The sequence below is a fragment of the Rhinichthys klamathensis genome, unplaced genomic scaffold (assembly GCF_029890125.1).
Source record: "Rhinichthys klamathensis goyatoka isolate OS25496 unplaced genomic scaffold, OSU_Roscu_1.1 h1tg000059l_1, whole genome shotgun sequence".
Classification (NCBI taxonomy): Eukaryota; Metazoa; Chordata; class Actinopteri; order Cypriniformes; family Leuciscidae; genus Rhinichthys; species Rhinichthys klamathensis.
Genome location: NW_026606604.1, coordinates 2,060,591 through 2,078,717, shown reverse-complemented (window position 1 = coordinate 2,078,717; position 18,127 = coordinate 2,060,591). Strand labels below are relative to the sequence as shown.

The window sequence follows — 18,127 nt, the reverse complement described above, 5'->3', positions numbered from 1 at the left end:
GGATATGTGCTTATGTGTGATGTCAGTTTGTATAACTGGTCTTACTGCATTTTCTCATCTTAAAAATTAAATGTAGAAAAGTTCCCTGCCCTGAGTTCTTGTCGATACATTTCGAACACTTTCTATTTTTCAGTCTTATCTTCACGTGTTACATAAACAGTCATAACTAACTTGTCTATGATTAGGTTTGACTTTACTATCTTGTTAGAGCTTATATCAAATACCATAGGTAAATCTAACCTTATTAATAAAGATGTCCAAAGTGCCTAAACCTCATAAACCTATTTAATTAAAAATTGTCTATTTGGTCTTTTAATTAATAAAATTGTTGCCTAAAATAAAACTGTTCAACCGGTGCAAAAGCGCAATAAAATGTTACACCACATTATGTTAGCTTACATCCATAACCCATGAAAATGTCACGCCAATTTCTGTCATTTCAACTTGATTTTCCGATTTTCGAGCATGATAGCCTACTTAAACAGTGCGGTCAAAATTGCTAGGTGTCTGTAATAGAATAGGATTCAAACAGAAACATATAGGCTACTTAAATATGCATTTTAAACTGAACAGACACTGCAAATAGCCTAATAAAGACAAAAAAAAATGATAGGCTACATTTAAACTTTTATTAATCTGTAAAGAAATAAAATATATTTTTTAATGTAATGTTTTGTCAACTTTTGAGCCCCAGTTTAAGCGTTATGCTTAATTTAAACTTTCTTAGAATTTGACTTCACAAAAAAAGGAGTCTCTTATGTGATACGTAAAATATGCAAATACAAAAGCTTGTTCTCAGCGTCGAGTGTTGCTTCATGAGCGGGTAGAATCTGACTGTACAGGTTGCCAGGTGTGAGTAGGACGGTCTCAACAACGAGACGGAGACAGACAACAAGAAGACCGCAGCACGCGACGACACTGCTGTCGGAAGTTTACGAGCATTTGGAATATCGGCGACGGTTGAAGCTTATGGTAACACTCTTACACCTGGATGTAACCAGCCAGCCACGACTGAACACGACCTTCTCTGGTATGTATTTCGTCTATGAGAACAAGCCTCTGAAGTCCTTTATTTATACATTCAATGTTCTGTAATGTTTCTGTCAACACTTTTAAAAATAAAGGTTCTTTATTGGCATCAATGGTTCCAAGAACATTTAACATCCATGGAACCCCTGCACAAAAGGTTCTTAGTAGAAAAAGGATTCACATTATTAAAATGTCCTAAGAAAAATGGTTATTTTAAGAACTGTTCACACTGTAAAAATTTATATTAAATAAGTTATACAAGATTCAACTCATTTTCAGTCAGTTTAATGTAATTCAAGTTGATTGTACTTAAAAATTTAAGGCAGCAACTTTTTTTTTTGACAGTGAATAATGTCTAAAAAAGACAACTTTTTCACACAATAGTCTGTTTTGTTTTTAAGAATGAAGCTTTAAATAATTAAATCATTTGTAATACAGTCAAATAAAATACTTTTCTGTGCTTATTGGTTTTACTAAAAGCTGGTAGATCAATCGGACCATTATTATTCAAAAAGTGGTTTGGTAAAACATCATTACCTTCAAGTTTACTTCACCAGGAGGAAAGGCATGACCGAAAAACCAAAACAAGAGATGGGCAATGAGCTCACACAGGACAACAGTCAGTCTGGGGAAGTCAGATGGACCGAAGAGAAAGAGGTGAGATTGAACATGCTGCTTTTATACAGATTACATTGGTAGAAGTCCCATGGCAACACTGTATTAACTTCAATTTATAGATATGATATTAAGCAGAATTATAGTGTACAGTTTGCTGTACTTTGTCCTGCAAAAGATTACAGACACTCTATCATGATGAGATTACGCAACTGGCATTGATTGCTCAATGTTGTGAGATAGTAAGCTATTGCTGCTTTTACAGTGTGTATTACACAGATTCACAAATATTATTATTATTTTTAATTTTTATTTATTTACTTGCTGTGATTTTACCTCACAGATTCTGGAAGTCAGTGGGCAGGGAATAGCAGCACCTCAGTCACCTGAAGCATTGCTTTACAGTAGTTATAAACAGAGGAGTGACGAGTTTCGGAAATTATTCAGAGAGGTGCCCGTGTCTGAGAAACTAATTGCAGGTAAGACTGATAGAGGGAGACAGAGAGAGAAAAAAAAAAAAAAATAATAATAATCAACTCAAAAATGTTTGCTTTATACAATATTTGTATAACCATATTAGATGTGGTTTGAATGATCCAACTTTTTCCTAGACTACACCTGTGCTCTCCAGAAGGATATCTTGTTACAAGGCCGCATCTACCTTACAGAGAATTGTTTTTGTTTCTACAGTCATGTTTTTCGTGGTACAAAAGTGAGTTGTGCAATAAGACTTTGTCAATCTATGAATTATTATCATGCTATTACCTATGTACATATAGTGAGCATATCTGATAAGCTTTATTAGGAATTTCTTTTATAGATTCCATTGCTCTGCAAAAAATGACAATAAACCTGATTTTGACTTAGATCATGGTAAATATGAAGGATGTCACCTCAATGTCAAGAGAGAAGACAGCGAAATGGATACCAAATGCTATCCAGATCAGTACTGATTCAGAAAAGGTGAAATTCAACGATCAAAGTTTTTAATTCTTAATTTTGTCGTGCGTATGAAGACGAAAACATTTATTTTGGAATTTTCCATAGTTGTTCTTCAGCTCATTCCCAGCTAGGGAGAAAAGTTACCAGAGTATATTTCGGCTTTGGCAGAATATTCTAATGGAGAAGGTAATTTCTTTCTTTTTGAATACTTTTCCTTTTTAACCTCACTATCACTGTTCAAAAATGTGTTGTTGTGACAGATTTAGCTAATAATTCTTAAAAATATGGATATCATCTTGGTTGTAAATTACTGTATGTTTTTACTCTACAAAACAATGTTTGCCTATTCTCAAATATGATCTGAAACAGATATAAAATAGTTTAAAAAAAATTAAGAACACATTCTTAAAAACCCTTCCATTATCAATTTTACTGTTCAGTGAGTCTTCATAGCCAACACAAACTATTTATTTGTGTTAGGTAGCCTAGGGTGATTAATAATGTGGCATATTAATACCATGTGAGGAAAACAGACAGAATAATACCCTACAGACCTATGTTCAGGGATGTGCTTCAGTGTAAACAACCTAAACCAGTAGGGTACACTTAACAAGGCAGCATGAACATGAACATAATAGTTCATTGACCTCCATTGAGGCGTGACTTTCTTCGTCTTAAAACATTGCTCAGAGAAAATGCTGCCTCTCATACACGCGGAATTACAGTGCTGAAATGACAGGAGGCAAATTAGTATGGAGATAAACGACTAAAACCAGAAATAGGCTTACTGTTAAAGTCAATGAATAGCTCACCACTAGGCGGCGCAGTTGTGGCCTTTCGTGGCTTCCTGATTTCAGCATGAGTCTTTCGCTGGAAGCGCACAGGTTACTGGCGTTCAGCAGGTAGGTGACCCAACGGGGAGCCTTTACTGACCGTTTAATTTAGCGTATGATTAAGAACTTCTAGTTTTAGCTGTTGCTTTGAACATTTGATGTAATTCTAAATAGGTGGAGGCTTTTTGGAGTTTTATACATCCATAAAATGTTTTCTCTTCGGTTTGTTGTGTGAATGTGTCCGTGCCATACGGCCTTGAAACATTGTTTTGAATTTCGTTGCGCTTATTTGGAAACTTTTTTCACACGACGCGGCTGAGAATTGAATAATTTTTATATGAATACCTTTTTCATATGGCTTTTGTTGAAGTTTTCCGGTTGCTTTTTGTCGAGCAAACTCTTGCTTATGTCCGCTGATACTGTCTGTCTATTTACATGTGTCGCTGAAACGTCTCTACGCCTTATTTCTATGGTAACTGTAGGTTTCGGCAAACTTATCGTTGCTACTGCGAAACCATAAATTATCATGGGATATTCTTCATAAATCTTCATCTTTCACGTTACTGTTGCTTGTCATTTGCCCTTCCAACAGATTTGATCTTTGGTCAGTGAGGTGTGGAGCAGGTTAGGGCTGTTTATGTGCTGGTTTAGATTAATATCAGCACAGGAACTTGAATAGAAATGCTTAAGTGAATTGTTTCAGTTTTTATAAGACAAAAAGTGCACATAGGAGGGACGAAAACAAGTAAGTGTGTATGTTGCTCAATGTAACTTTCCTCGCTTGCAGAAACTGACCAAGTTGGAGCTGTTGCAGATGATAAAGCAGCATTATGGCAACGATTTAGGATTGAGTCATGATGAAATGGAAAGCTTTCAAAGATCAGTAGATACTGTCACACCTACCCTGCCCAGGTTAACTACACACACCCATTCACATCTACACATGTCAACAGCTGTTTGGACAAATGAGAGATCAGTTACTCGAGTTTCAGGTCCCATCTCTCTGTTGCAGTCTGAATATGCGTGGAGAAGATTACACCGGGAGGCCAGAAAGGCCCACATCGCTTCGTCTTCCCCAAGGGGAGATGAATTCTTATGAGGCCACCACACCACAGGGAGATGACACACAGTCTTCAGTTGGACTGCAAAGCATGCTCTCAGCAAATGGAGGGGTACGTCAATAAATATAGTTCCCTTGGCAGATGGATTCTTCCTAAAATGCTTTGTCTAATGACCCATATGGCTGGGTCACATAATAATATATATTATACTTCGATTTTCTCTGGAATGGTTTAATAGTGTTTTTTTTTTCTTCTTCAACCAAACAGTTTAACTGATTCAAAATATTGTAAAATGCAGAAATTTGGTGTAAAATAGTCAAAGCATGTTTCCACAAAGAAGCACGAACACAAGAAAAGAATATTGAATAATTTGTATTTAAATGCACCTATATAACAAAAAGTGAAAATTTTATAAAGTGAAAAACAATAATATCAAAGTAGGCGACAATTTCACTAGCTTTCTAAGGGACTTGTTGAACATTTTGCTAGAAAAAGAAAAAAAAGAAAAAAAGAAAACAGTTAGTACTTTTAAAACATCTTGAGTGATTTTAATCAAATATATATATATATATATATATATATATATATATACACACACAAAAAAGAATCAATGAATCTGAGTTTTGAACCAATTGAGTTAAACAGACATTTTGCATTGATTCATAAAAATTAATTGAACTTAACAACTCGTAACATGCTCATGCTTTTGAGTGTAAATTTGTGTAATTAAACAGACTTTAAGAAACTTAAATTCTTAAAATATATCATAATAAAAGACAATAATAATTGATATTCTTGATGTTGTTTAATTTGATATTTCCAGAAAAGTCTTTGTGAATATATTGTCAATATTAAATATATTACCCAACCCTACCAAATGGTCAACTTGTTAATTGTTGAATATAAATCTATGTAGTTAGCATTTTATTTTATTTTAAAGAAATTAAAGTAGATTTTATAGCAAAGTCTTTAAAGTAGAGCTCATGTATAGTTGTTGATATTTGTGTTAAACCCTCAATAGGATGACTCTCTCAGTACCCCGTCCCATCAGCGCAGTCCAAATCTGTCATTAAACCGCTCGGGGTCTGAACGAGTATCTAAACGCTCCTCTCTCTCTCTGGATCTAAATGCCAATGAAGACCAGCTCTCTGATAACAGCAGATCTGACAGCCTGGAGGAGGGTGAGATGAGTATGTATGTTGCCTGTTTCTCATTCCATGGCTGTGTTGATGCATTTTTGTTTACATTAGTATTGATTTCTTGTAGTGGAAGAATGTGAGACTGTGTCTCAGGGAAGGCTGTATGTGAACCGGGTCTTTCACATCAGTGCTGAGAAGATGTTTGACCTGCTTTTCTCCGATTCTAATTTCATGCGGAGATTTATGGATGTCAGGAAGATCACAGGTACTTCGTTTTAAATTTAGTTTACAGTAGTTTTGTTATTCGCTTTTATCATTTCTAAGTTTTTAAAGTTGATTTTTAAACTAATATTTATATATTGTTTTATGTCAGTGTTATTTCAGTTACCAAAACAATTTTTAATGGTTTTAGTTTTAGTTAAAGGGTTAGGGTTAACATGATTTGCCGTTACTGTTGGTAAACACAACATTCAAACTTGGCCCCTCAAAAGCGCAAGCCCTGTCCCCTAATATCAGTTGCACATGCAGCCCAACTGACTCAAGAAACTACCAGCAGGAAAATGAGTGATGAGCTATTTTGCAAATATTTTTTTCAATTATTGTGCTTATCATCATGCATAAATAGCATTTTTTTGTGTATTATATGAAAGAACAGTTATGCTAATAGTTAGATGACTGGCTGTTGTTTGCTAGCTCGCTAATAAACATTAATTACAAGTCATCACAAAAATGTAATTACAATGCCTAGTAATCTGTCAAGTTACAGACAGTAGTCAATAAGTCAGTAGCGGCATTAGCGAACTGTTTTTGTGTTGAGACACGACAACTTAACAGAACTTCCGAGCTTCAGACACAGACGATCTAGTCCCGCCCTCACTTGCTCTGCACAACGTTATTAGTTAGGGCTACACACCCACTGGCCAAAGGTTGCAGCCCAGAAATGTCCTGAGCACAGCAGTTCAAGAAGAAAATATGAAAATGCAGGCACAGGGCCTCTATAGATACAAGCACCACACATTTCTAGGGGGCCATAAGTAATGATTAAGAGGCATTATTTTTGTAAGAGTATAAATCCTGCATAGTGCACCTGTAATGATAAAAAAAAATGTATTTTGCACATAATATTGTTTTGGCATACTGTTTATGGTAACGAAGGCATATCTCCTGACAGGTGCAAGCTCTACCTCTTGGCAAAGGGAGGCCTCTGGCGGTATGAAAAGGACTTTGAACTACACCATCACTATTTCTAACCCCCTTGTCGGAAAGTTCTCCACTGCCACAGAGAACCAGGTTAGATTCGCCACTGTATGGCTCTGTTACAAAACCTAGTGAGCTGCACCACTATTTACTTCCTACACAGGAGCCTCAAAAGTGACCGGTTTGTGGTCAAACAAATATTAAAAACGGTTTAACAACCTTATTGAAAGGCTGCATTTCTTTGGTTGCACTATCAGTTAACATGCAGTATTTGGTTATGCCACATTTATATTTAGACATGGATGGCAGGAAGTGGCTGTGGTTGTCAAGTTCTGAGGGGTTATAGGTCCTTTGATTATTTTTGTGATATTAGCATCTGTCACGTCCACTTTTATCCTGTGAATCTGACAAACCGCCACATCCAAGTTAGTTGTGTGTGCTTTGTCAGTTTTTTCAACTTAAAACTAGAGTTTGCCAGTGCCATTTCCACTGCAAAGAGTTTTCAGCTCTTGTTCTGTGATGCATAGAATAATGACAAAGTATATAACTACTGTTCTGTTCTCTGTAAGAGTTAATTAGGCAATAGACAGTAGGGCTGCAACAAACGATTATTTTGATAATCGATTAATCTAACGATTATTAGAACGATTAATCGACTAATCATCGATTATTTCGCAGCCTAATCAGTAAGTTTGGAACGATTATTCAGCTTTTCCAATTAGTTAAAACATTGAGTTATACATATTCTAACTATAGTATAAAAAAAGAAAATCACTTCAGCTTTTGAAATAGTTGTTTTAATGAACTTTGAGCCAACTAAACAGGTCATTCTCTTTAAGTTTTCAGATTTCGGTCCAACTCAAATCACACACAAATGCTCTCTAAGCATTGTTTAAAAGGCCCACTGCTTTTCTTAGAACTGAAACAGAAAAAGGGACATTTACTTCAGGACACAAAGAATGGTAAAATATTAATCTGCAAACAATTTTTTATAATTATAAAATTACAATCTTTTTTTACATGACAATTGAGCTGACAGAGACGTTCTCATTCACCTTTTAATTTATAGTATGATAAAGTAACTGCCATGATATTCTTCCTATATCATAGGAAGGATTGATATAACATCTCGTTTTGTAAGTCTTCATGATTATTGAACAAAATACAGGCAAGTGATAAGACAATAATAATACCTAATATACTAATAGTGTTACAATAATAAAAACAGCCCTGACTCCTAAGCTCGATCAAGCTTTATTCTATGCAAAATAAGTCATCACATTACTGTAATTATATTACTATTGATAATATTATTACTATTATTAGTAGTATTGCATTCTCTAATAAAGAGAGATTTGCCGCTGGTTAGTAAGCTCCAGCTGGAGAACACTCACTTCTCACCGGCTCCTCTTTTGCCGGGATGTTTCCTCTTGCACTCCAACATGCATGTTGTGCTCCCGTGAAAATTGCACACGACAGCATTCTTGATTTGAAGTTTTGTGAAACTTTCCCAAACCTAAACCTTGCTAGTTCGGATTCGTTTGCACTGTCATACTCATAATTCGCGCTGTTTTCTCTTCTACCGCAATAGCATTTGTAAGGGCTGCACTACACTAGCGCTACAGCGCCGTAGCGGTCAAATCGCGGGATTGCAGGCCCTTACATTAGGTCACGTGAGATCAAACGACTACTCGACAACAAAGATATTTGTCGACATATTTTTATTGTCGACGTTGTCGACAACGTCGACTAATCGTTGCAGCCCTAATAGACAGTTTTTGGTTCGATTGTATTATGCAACAATTAAAGGGATACTCCACCCAAAAATGAAAATTCTTTCATCATTTACTCACCCTCAAGTTGTTGCAAACCTGTATGAGTTTCTTTCTTCTGCTAAACATAAAGGAAGATATTTTGAAGAACGATTGGAACCAAACAGTTGTTTGGCACCATTGACTTCCATAGTAGAAAAAAAAAATACTATGCAAGTCAATGGTGCCAAAGTTCCAATCGTTCTTCAAAATATCTTCCTTTGTGTTCATCAGAAGAAAGAAACTCATACAGGTTTGTAACAACTTGAGGGTGAGTAAATGATGACAGAATTTTCATTTTTGGGTGGAGTATCCCTTTAACATTTATAAGAAAATTACCGTAATTACAAAACCACCTTAGATTATTTGATCTAATTGTGACTGAGTTGATTGAACTTTATTTGATCTAATTGTGACTGAGTTGATTGCAATTTAAAGTCGATGCAGTAGATTAGATTGAATAATCACAATAAGGTTTTAATGCAATAATGGTGACTAGCCTAATGACTACATTCATACAATGAATGTAAACATGGTGGTGACAGATAGTGTAAGTAAAGACTTAGACATACTGGTGACTTTTAAATATTTAATTTTTATATTTGGAAATATATTTATTTGCAAGTCATAAATATGTAAGGATCACTTTATCCAAAATTTAAAAGAGATATTGTATTTCTGGCCTTACTAAACCATGTATGAACAGAACCATATTTAGCAATCCAAATAGGACTGAAAGCTGTATTGTGCTGCTGTGTGAATGCAGCCTCTGTGTGTATGTGGAATATTTTCTGATTTCTGTGTATTCTAGACACTATATAAAGAGTCACGAGAGGGTCAATACTACATGATAGATGCGGAGGTCTACACACATGATGTCCCTTATCATGACTACTTCTACACTCAGAATCGCTACTGTATCATCCGTAACTCCAAGCACAAGTGCAGACTCAGGTGAGCTGGTCTTAATATCTGTGTGTCTAACCTCTTTCGTTTTGACTATGGCACTGAAATCTCTTGATGTGAGAGCCATTTACTAAATAATTGAACTTGTGATCTCTCTCTGTTCAGGATTTACACTGATGTCAAATACAAAAAGCAGCCCTGGGGTCTTGTTAAATCCTTTATCACCAAAAACTCCTGGAGTGGCCTTGAAGACTACTTTAGACATCTTGGTTAGTATAATGATTTTGTTTAACTCTCCCTAACACTCTATTTTACCTCTTTAAAAAAATCTATCGAAAACCAAGTTTTTATTGTTCTTTATATGCCCATGTGGTGTTTTCAATATGCTTTAAGACAAACCCATGGCTGAGCATTTTCTCCTTAAAGGGGTCATATAATGCCATTTTTGTACAAGCTAATATGATTCTTTAGGGTCTAAATTAAAAGTTTGTAATATACTTTAATTAAAAATTCTCATTAGTATTGTAAGAAAACACTTATTTTACCTGGTAAAAAACAGCTCTGTTTTCAGCACGCCGTTTCAGTGTATATGACTTTAAATGATCATGAGCTTTCCTGACTCCGCCTCTCTGTTCTATGCATACACCAGAGCCGGCTCTGGCGTACACCGTTTGTAACACAATAACACAATAACCATAATACGTTGTTCAGTATAAACGTGGGATTATGCATTATATTGAGAACGTCATACATAGGAAAACATGCCGTAATGTACCCTGAGTGTAAACCTTAGACGCATTCATTGTGAAGCGTGCAGCTAGCGATTTACAAGGATTAATATTAATATAAAGTTTAATAAAACGTTACACTCACTTCAGTTCTTCTGGAGCAGCTGCAGGAACACGAATAGAAGGTACCGATCCTTTCAGGAGCAGCTTCTTAGCAAAACCAGCTTTATACCTCCTCGTTTATAAAGCAGTCTGGTGTGTGAAATGATTCGCGCAAACATGAGAGCATTGACGTTGCTCGTGGGGAATATTCCCTTCGAAAACAAACTCAGCCACTGCGTCTTCAGCGGTTCGGATTTAAATGACATTAACATTAAACATTAAAATGACTGTGTTCGTTATTACACCCAAGAACAGAACACCACAATCGCTTAGACGCCATTCTGCTCATAGACAGTGCTCCAGCATATCAACAATGACCGCGCCGGTCCGCGCAGACTATGATTGACAGCTAGCTCACGAGCGAGGGCGGGTCTGTGTTGAAACGCGGCTGTCAATCAACAATCGTGGGAGGGGTGTGCGAGCTTGTGACGTCACAGGCTCGAACGGCTCGATTTGAGGCAGGGGAAAACATATAAGGAGATTAAAACAAAACCACTTGATGGATTTTTATCATTATATGATGGTTGTGTACAGGCACTGCCAACACACATTTCAGTACAATCAACTTGTAAAAGTGCATGTACCATTATATGACCCCTTTAAAACTGCAGTGTACAGTCCAGGGTTTCCGTTGTCCGGTAATTACCGGACATTGGCCGGGAAAAAAACGAAATGTCCGACAAAATTAAATCTCTCCAGTCAAATTGTCCGATTAATATTGCGTAATAATCCCGCCCCCCTAACACAATATGAATTTGAGAATAAGCCTAAAATGTATAAAGCAAAAATACACCGACCTTTGGCTATGTTATAAAGGAACAGGCTCTACCATTTGAAAGTTATTAAACAACATCGCATGCTGCATTTCAAATAAAGCGCACGCCTAAAACGGCTGTGATATAGACCTAAACAACGAACGATTGAGTGAGACGTTTCAAATATGGCCAGGCCCAGGCAGGCTAGCCTTAAAAGCTTTTTTCAGAGGCCAGACGCGACGGACGATGGTGAATCAGGAACATCTCATTATATAGATCAGTGGTTCTAATCCGCACACTCGTAGGCTACAGTTTTTTTTTTTCTCTCTCATCAAAACTGAATAGCCTATGTTCACCAGTGACTACGTTTACATGCAGCCAATATTCGGGTTATGGTCGGGGTAAGGTCACTATTCGGGTTTCTGAAACATTAGGAATAACCCGTTTACATGCGTGAGCAGAGAGAGTTACTCCTGTTTACATGGAATTGCAATATCCCGATGTAAACGGCGACGCACGGTTAGCGTCTGGATGTACGGACAACGCAATATGCGTCATTTCCGATTCTTCTTCCTCTATCCAAAGACAACAACAACAGCAGCAGCAGGCGGATAATGTATAGTTCGGGGCAGAGAGCGATCGCCTTTGTTTGCGCTTTGGTGCTGGTACTGACCCACCAGCAGCACTTGACACTACTGTGCCTCATGGTCTTTATTAATAGAAGGAGAGAACGTGAGCAAGAAATGGGAAATGTAGCTGGAGCTGTGCCACACTTATCCACGATACCCGTTACCACCAGAGCCCCCCGGACACTTTGGATGAAGGTGCGCAGTCAGGACGGGTGGGAACGGGTTGTAATGATGGAGTTCACGGACACGGACTGGACACTAATAAAGAAATTGGTCTCCTCCTCGCTCCAAAAGTACGCCGTGCTGCGTCTCGCCATGTTTACTTCCGGTATACTGCACGCGGGTTTTTGTATGCGTCGAGAACTTAAGTTCCTCTACTCAAAAGACCAAGATTCCTTGCGAATAGAACATGCGCAGAACACAAATCTATGTTCCTTTTGATGGGGATATGCCGATACACGTTTACATGACCAAAAATTCGGGCTAGGAAAGGGGTACCCCAGGCTGATTATGTCATTTTTTAAGTTACATAGCCTGCCTCCAGTTTTCCTCAACTTGACTAATTAAGAGGCGATATTTGACCGGCATATCATCAAAATGTCCGTAAAACTAAACCTCTGCCGGTCAGTTTGACCGGCACCATTTTTTTCTAACGGAAACTCTGGTACAGTCTCTCAAATGTGGTTTGAAACCATTTCCTACTGTCACAAAAATGTAACCAATCCCGGGTGGGGCTTTTCCTATCAGTGAGCACAAAAACACCTTGGCTTTAAAGGTGCACTATGTAATAATTTTGCAGTAAAATATACAAAAACCACTAGGTCAGTGTTATATATTTTGTTTAGTTGATTACTTACAAAATATCCCAAATGTTTCCAACTATTTGTAAATCGTGAGAAAATTGCGATTTTAACCAAGAAACCGGGACGTTTGAGCAGGTGTGAGGGAGTCGCCAGTCAATGGCGTCATATCCGCGTTACCCTCGGTTTCCACTTGTACTGCCATAGTAACCATGGCGACAGACGTGGACAACTGGGTTACGCCTAGCGGTACGCTCACGCTGTTGTTGTTTTGTTCAAACATTTTGGACCATGGCAAGCACACTTTGAGACAAAAAGAGGACTAAAACGAGGATCAATATCATTTTTGAGATGCCGAGAGCTCCACATCCGCGACTAACTTCGACTTGACAGAGACGCAAGTGGCGTCTCTGTCAAGAGTGTTGCATGTATTTGATTAGACAGGTGAGCAAATGTACATAAAACTAATCAATGTTGTATAGTTCAACATGATGAAATGTTAGAATATGATCTGTATGTTATTCTAATGTTGATCTAGCTTACTGCTAGTCTCATACAGCCAACAAACTAACTCATTGAATAACATTCAACACACTCAAATGCAGTTTAGTGTGATAGCGTAACTGTTAGACCAAGTGAAACAACGCTGTGTTACCTCACAAGTTTCATTCGTCTAATAAACTGACCTGTGTGAGTAGTAATAAAGCACTTGTGTGTAGTTCGTAGAATTAATTGTCCTTATTACCTTATCCGCGGCATTCGCTTGTGGCGCTGATAGCTGTCTCTCATTAGCAATCGCGCCCTGCTTCATACCACAGTCATCAATGTATTCACTCATTCATAAACATAATTGGATCCATCAGCTTGACGACAAGATCCATAATTCCGCTTAATGCTTTGCGTCATCAACCTACGCCTTTGTTATTGTAAGAGGTTAGCGACCCCTTGCGGCAAAAAATTGTACATATTGTTGCTTTAAGAAAGGACTATATAGCAATATAGTGGGTGAATTTTGTATATGATGTATATTAAGATGTTATGGTGAACTATGCCTTTCTCCACTGATGTTCTAAGTTGTTCAAAGCGTTTCTAAAAATGCTGATTTTTAGAAGGCAGCTGTGTGACTCTGAGATGGCAAACTGGGAACATGATATGTGTAACATTAGCAATACATTATTAGCTGTTTGATAATGTAGTCAAGCCAAAGGCTAATCATATCAACCCGACGTTGTAGAGGGCGATATATAAAACACAGAAATATATTCTATTACATCAACATGTAGACAACCCTGTATATTTAACTCTTTCTCTTCTTCTTCTGAATCAAGTTCCTGGTTGAAACATGGCTGAATTAAACTAATATTTCCACTTCCCATTGTGTGATGTTTACTATACCGAGTGGGATCAGGTAGTCCGAGCTGGTGTGATTGAGTAGAGGCGGGGCCTAATTTGCATATTCGTGGTTCTGCGTATACTTAGTGAACCAAGGGTGTTACATTCAAGCTGTTTTAAAGCATAGAAAAACATTTTCACAGGATTTTTTTTAATCATTATGTCATTTTGATTATCAAAGATGAGTTTTAAGGGATAAAATAATTGACTGCAGCAGGGGGACTTTAACTTCATGGTCTGTAGGATGTGGCCATTTTCAATATGTCCTAATGTCACTAATTAAATCTATATATAAGTGTTTCTTGTTTTACTTCATAGCAGGATTATTATAGTAATATATAGAATAAAACTAAAACCAAAAAAACACATTTGGTACTTGAAATAAACGTTAACTTAAGTTATTTTATGAAGCAGTAAAAAAATAAATATATATATATATATATATATATAAAATTATGACAAAAGCATACAACAAAATTACTAGAACTTTAACTAAATATACAAATAAAATCAAATTCAGAATATTAATAGAAACTATAGTAGTATCTCAATGATACTAAAACAAGACTTCTTCATAGTGGTCCAGTTTCTAAAGCCAGTGCCTATATTTGTTCTCCACACTGCTGAACAAATCAAAACAGAAGGGCATATAAAATGCAGCCCAAAACTACTGTAGATTAATTAAAGTGAGTGGAACCACAGACTGCACAATATTTTTCTTATCGACTGGGAAAAGAAAGCTGGCTAATAGCTTCTGTGCCATGGGATGTTGGATTAGGGAATCAAATGAGTAATGAACATCAGTGACTTGCTCCGAGTGTCTTGGGAGGTGGATGTGTCCATTTCCTATTGGTGAAATCCATCAGTTGGATCCATTGCCTCCAAGGCCATTTTCTCCATTTAATTGCAAAACTACAGTGATGACAAAAGCCAGATCCCTAACCAATCCAGTGACCTTCAGGCTCTCATATTAATGCAATTACAATGATCTTTAACTCACAAAACAGAGGCAGAGCTGCTTGAAGAGGAGGCAGAGTTGACTCAAGGAAGCGGAGATGCTGGGAAGATGAGTAGTTTGCGCAGGAGGCGAAGAACCTACAGTCGCACCCTACAGGAACACATGAAGCCGGGGAAGCAGTACAGCGCAGACTCTGATCAGCAGAGAGGAGGCACTATGGGTATAAATATATCTATCTATCTTTTTTTTCTCTTTTTTTTTCTCTGAATCCAAAATAAAATACTGATAAACCCCAGAAACAGATACACATACTAATCAGATGTGCTCATTTGGTGGTCTATGTTTTTTTTTCTATTCAAGCAAACATGAATATATTGTGTTTTAGACTTAAAACAATTCTGTTTGCATTGCATTTTACATTACAGGTGCCATGGACATAAAGAACACACCACACAGATGGAACATCACTTCAATTGTAATTGGGATGAGCTTAATGTAAGGCTTCATTTACTCTAAGGCCTGTTTCACACCTCATACATAAGCAGTGTGAGATTAAGCCATTTTTACACGTATGCTAGGGTTCGTGTACAGTGTGCATGACAAATTTCGTATCATTACAGTATGCGCAGTACATGCGCATACTGATTTTTCTAAACGCACACACATTGATTATTTTGCACTAATTAGTTTGTCCACATGGTGGCAACAGTGCTACAAGAACCGTCGTTTCACAAGGTAGTTAAATTGATAATTTTTTGCCTTTTTTTGTCGTCGACCGCCTGTGTATGCGCAAAGGTGAAATGGGGTATATTTTGAAAGGCTATGCGTATGCGAGTCAGATTTAATGAATAGAGAGTGTTTGTTTGAAACCCAAAATTCCAGAAACTTTCAGTGTATCTCAGATATATTGTCTAAAAAAAAAAATCCATCACTACTTTAGTATATATTGCAAAAGATTATATATACTATACAATTATATATTATACATTATCTGCTTAGTTCAGAAATAGAAAAATAGAGAATCTGAGAATTATGTAACCTGTTAACATGGTTGCCAAAATAAATATGCACTGCTTACATCTGCAGGGTGAAACATGGAAGAAAGACTATTAATTTTAATCATGGTCATTTAGAATTATGTACAAGACAAATACTTAATGTGCTTATGAATGTGACATTGTTTTGCCTTTCAGACTTTTCGTTCTGGTGGTTCTGAACTTGGGGCTGTTCTTTAAACTTTGGGCCATGGAAGATGTCGCTCATCGTATGTATCTAAACACCAAGCACAGAATGAAGGAGAGAGTAGTGTCCAGGTAAAGGCTCTTTCAAAAGACATTGTATTTTGTTTTTTTTGTACATTTTTATGAACAAAATTGACTTACTAACTGTTTTTATGTAGTTTGGCACCTGACATAGGGCCCAGACAGGGTATGCCACACAGAAGTCGAGAGGAAACACATCTACTGAGAGCAGTACTGCAGGACTCCATTAACCTTCTTGAACAAGTATGTTTGGGTCCCAAACTGTCTGTTATTAAACCCATCCTTTAATGACACGTAAATGAAAAACAAACTGTGCTTGTTCACTGTTACTCATCAGTGAGACTTTTTTCCTGTCTAATTTGGCAGTTCTTGACCAGAAATGTTGATCTTTTGGTGTTAGTCAAAACTATTGCTACATGAAGGGGTTACATTACATGTGTCATCTCTTTTGGCTAAGATGTCTATTATGTAATTTATTTATATTTCTGCTGCTTCCTTCTTCACAGCTACGCAGTTCTCTAATGGTGCTTCAGCAGAACTTTCAGGTCTACAACAGGTCCTCCTCTCAGCTTTAAATGGCATTGGGTTTGGCGACCTGATAACACAAGGGCATTCTTCCCATAAGACCTGTCCTCGCTGAGGAGTGTTGCCATAGGGCTAGTCACCCCAGGGCAGACTCGTAGCCATGTTCATCATCTCTCTGGGCTTTTTTTTGTTGTGGTTGGATGTTTTTTATTTTTATTGTCAAAGCTGTTTTTGTCTTGGATGGGATCGTTGCACTAGCACACTAAATCTTGTGAGTTTCCTCTTGAATTTGCTAACTTGAACTTGAAGCTATAGGAGAAAAGTGACTGTCTTTTGCTTATTTGATATTGCTGAAGTGAAGGTAACAGCAATGTAGCAGGTTTAAACAAAGGCTTCTCATGATCATGTTCTGAACTGCTGGATGCTAATTTGATGTCCATTTTTTTCTGGACTACAACAAAAGCCTCAATTCTCAGATATGTAATGGATTCAGTGCAGTTGCACATGTCCTTCATTTTGATTATGGAGGGGGCAATGCAGGCCCGTTGCCTCCAGTTCACATGTTAAAGATCTGCCTAAAATTTACTCTTGTCTTTTTTGTCTTGATTTAGACAATGTTCTTGTCTTTAGATACTTCTAAGACTTTGTAAATGATTGCACCTTAAAACATTATTAATGCAGGGATCACCACTGACAAATGATTGTGCATATTAAAGTTGTAGAATGTTTGAAGTTCTGAATGCTCATCAGGATTTTAATAATGTCTTACAGTACAGGTTCATATGGAGAAGATAAAATCTCTGACGTTTACTGTAAATAATGAGTGATGTTTTACCTATAAATTGTTTACATGTCTTTAAATACCACCTTTGGTTGTTCAACAGCTTTTAGGGACTGTATTGTCTCTAAAATAAATTTGTGACTTAAATGTTTACTTGGGAAAATAAAAAATTGTGTGGTAATACTCAAGCATTCCAAACTTTAACAGAAAAATATTAGGTGGATGTGTATAGATATCTATTTTTTTCTCTGCATATATTAAGACATTTCTCCTGAAACTATTTATAAATAAAATTCAAATGTTCATTTTGTGAAGTTTACATCTTATTGATTTATCTTTTATTTTAAGATTTTTTTTATGATCTTTATTAACATCAAATATCACAACAACATTATTACATTATGACTTCATCTCAAAACAGTGCCTTTAAACAAATGCTGGCTTACTCAATAGGTAAGTGCGCATTTACATTTTAAATTACTTTATAGTTTTATTTCATGTGTGCTGACATAAATGACAGAGAACTTTTTTTTGATGTTTTAAAAGGCTGCGGGTGTGCATCTGTCCTCTATGACGTCACGTGACGTAGATATTCTGTCAGT

General features: G+C 36.8%; 1 protein-coding gene across 2 annotated transcripts; it reads left to right on the top strand.

The window, feature by feature from the left end:
- The first annotated feature begins 1,581 nt into the window (after nucleotides 1-1,581).
- gramd1c (GRAM domain containing 1c) lies at nucleotides 1,582-17,077 on the top strand. Of its 2 annotated transcripts, none has more exons than XM_056248899.1 (17): nucleotides 1,582-1,686; nucleotides 1,988-2,123; nucleotides 2,256-2,356; nucleotides 2,512-2,607; nucleotides 2,692-2,772; nucleotides 4,207-4,331; nucleotides 4,432-4,591; nucleotides 5,502-5,661; nucleotides 5,747-5,884; nucleotides 6,791-6,909; nucleotides 9,439-9,581; nucleotides 9,699-9,802; nucleotides 15,007-15,177; nucleotides 15,383-15,452; nucleotides 16,151-16,270; nucleotides 16,357-16,462; nucleotides 16,726-17,077. In XM_056248899.1, exons 1-17 carry the CDS (start codon nucleotides 1,597-1,599, stop codon nucleotides 16,792-16,794), a joined length of 1,989 nt encoding a protein of 662 aa, XP_056104874.1. In that variant the 5' UTR covers nucleotides 1,582-1,596; the 3' UTR covers nucleotides 16,795-17,077. The 2 variants fall into 2 exon arrangements, with proteins under 2 accessions (XP_056104874.1, XP_056104873.1); XM_056248898.1 differs by having other exon boundaries at nucleotides 5,502-5,670.
- The last annotated feature ends 1,050 nt before the right edge of the window (nucleotides 17,078-18,127 follow it).

Bases quoted from the DNA above. Each gene is read 5' to 3' on its own strand.
- gramd1c (XM_056248898.1), top strand. From the start codon at position 1,597: ATGACCGAAAAACCAAAACAAGAGATGGGCAATGAGCTCACACAGGAC. The intron at 2,357-2,511 runs GTGAGTTGTGCA...ATTTTGACTTAG, and splicing joins ATGTTTTTCGTGGTACAAAA to ATCATGGTAAATATGAAGGA. The intron at 6,910-9,438 runs GTTAGATTCGCC...TGTGTATTCTAG, and splicing joins CCACTGCCACAGAGAACCAG to ACACTATATAAAGAGTCACG.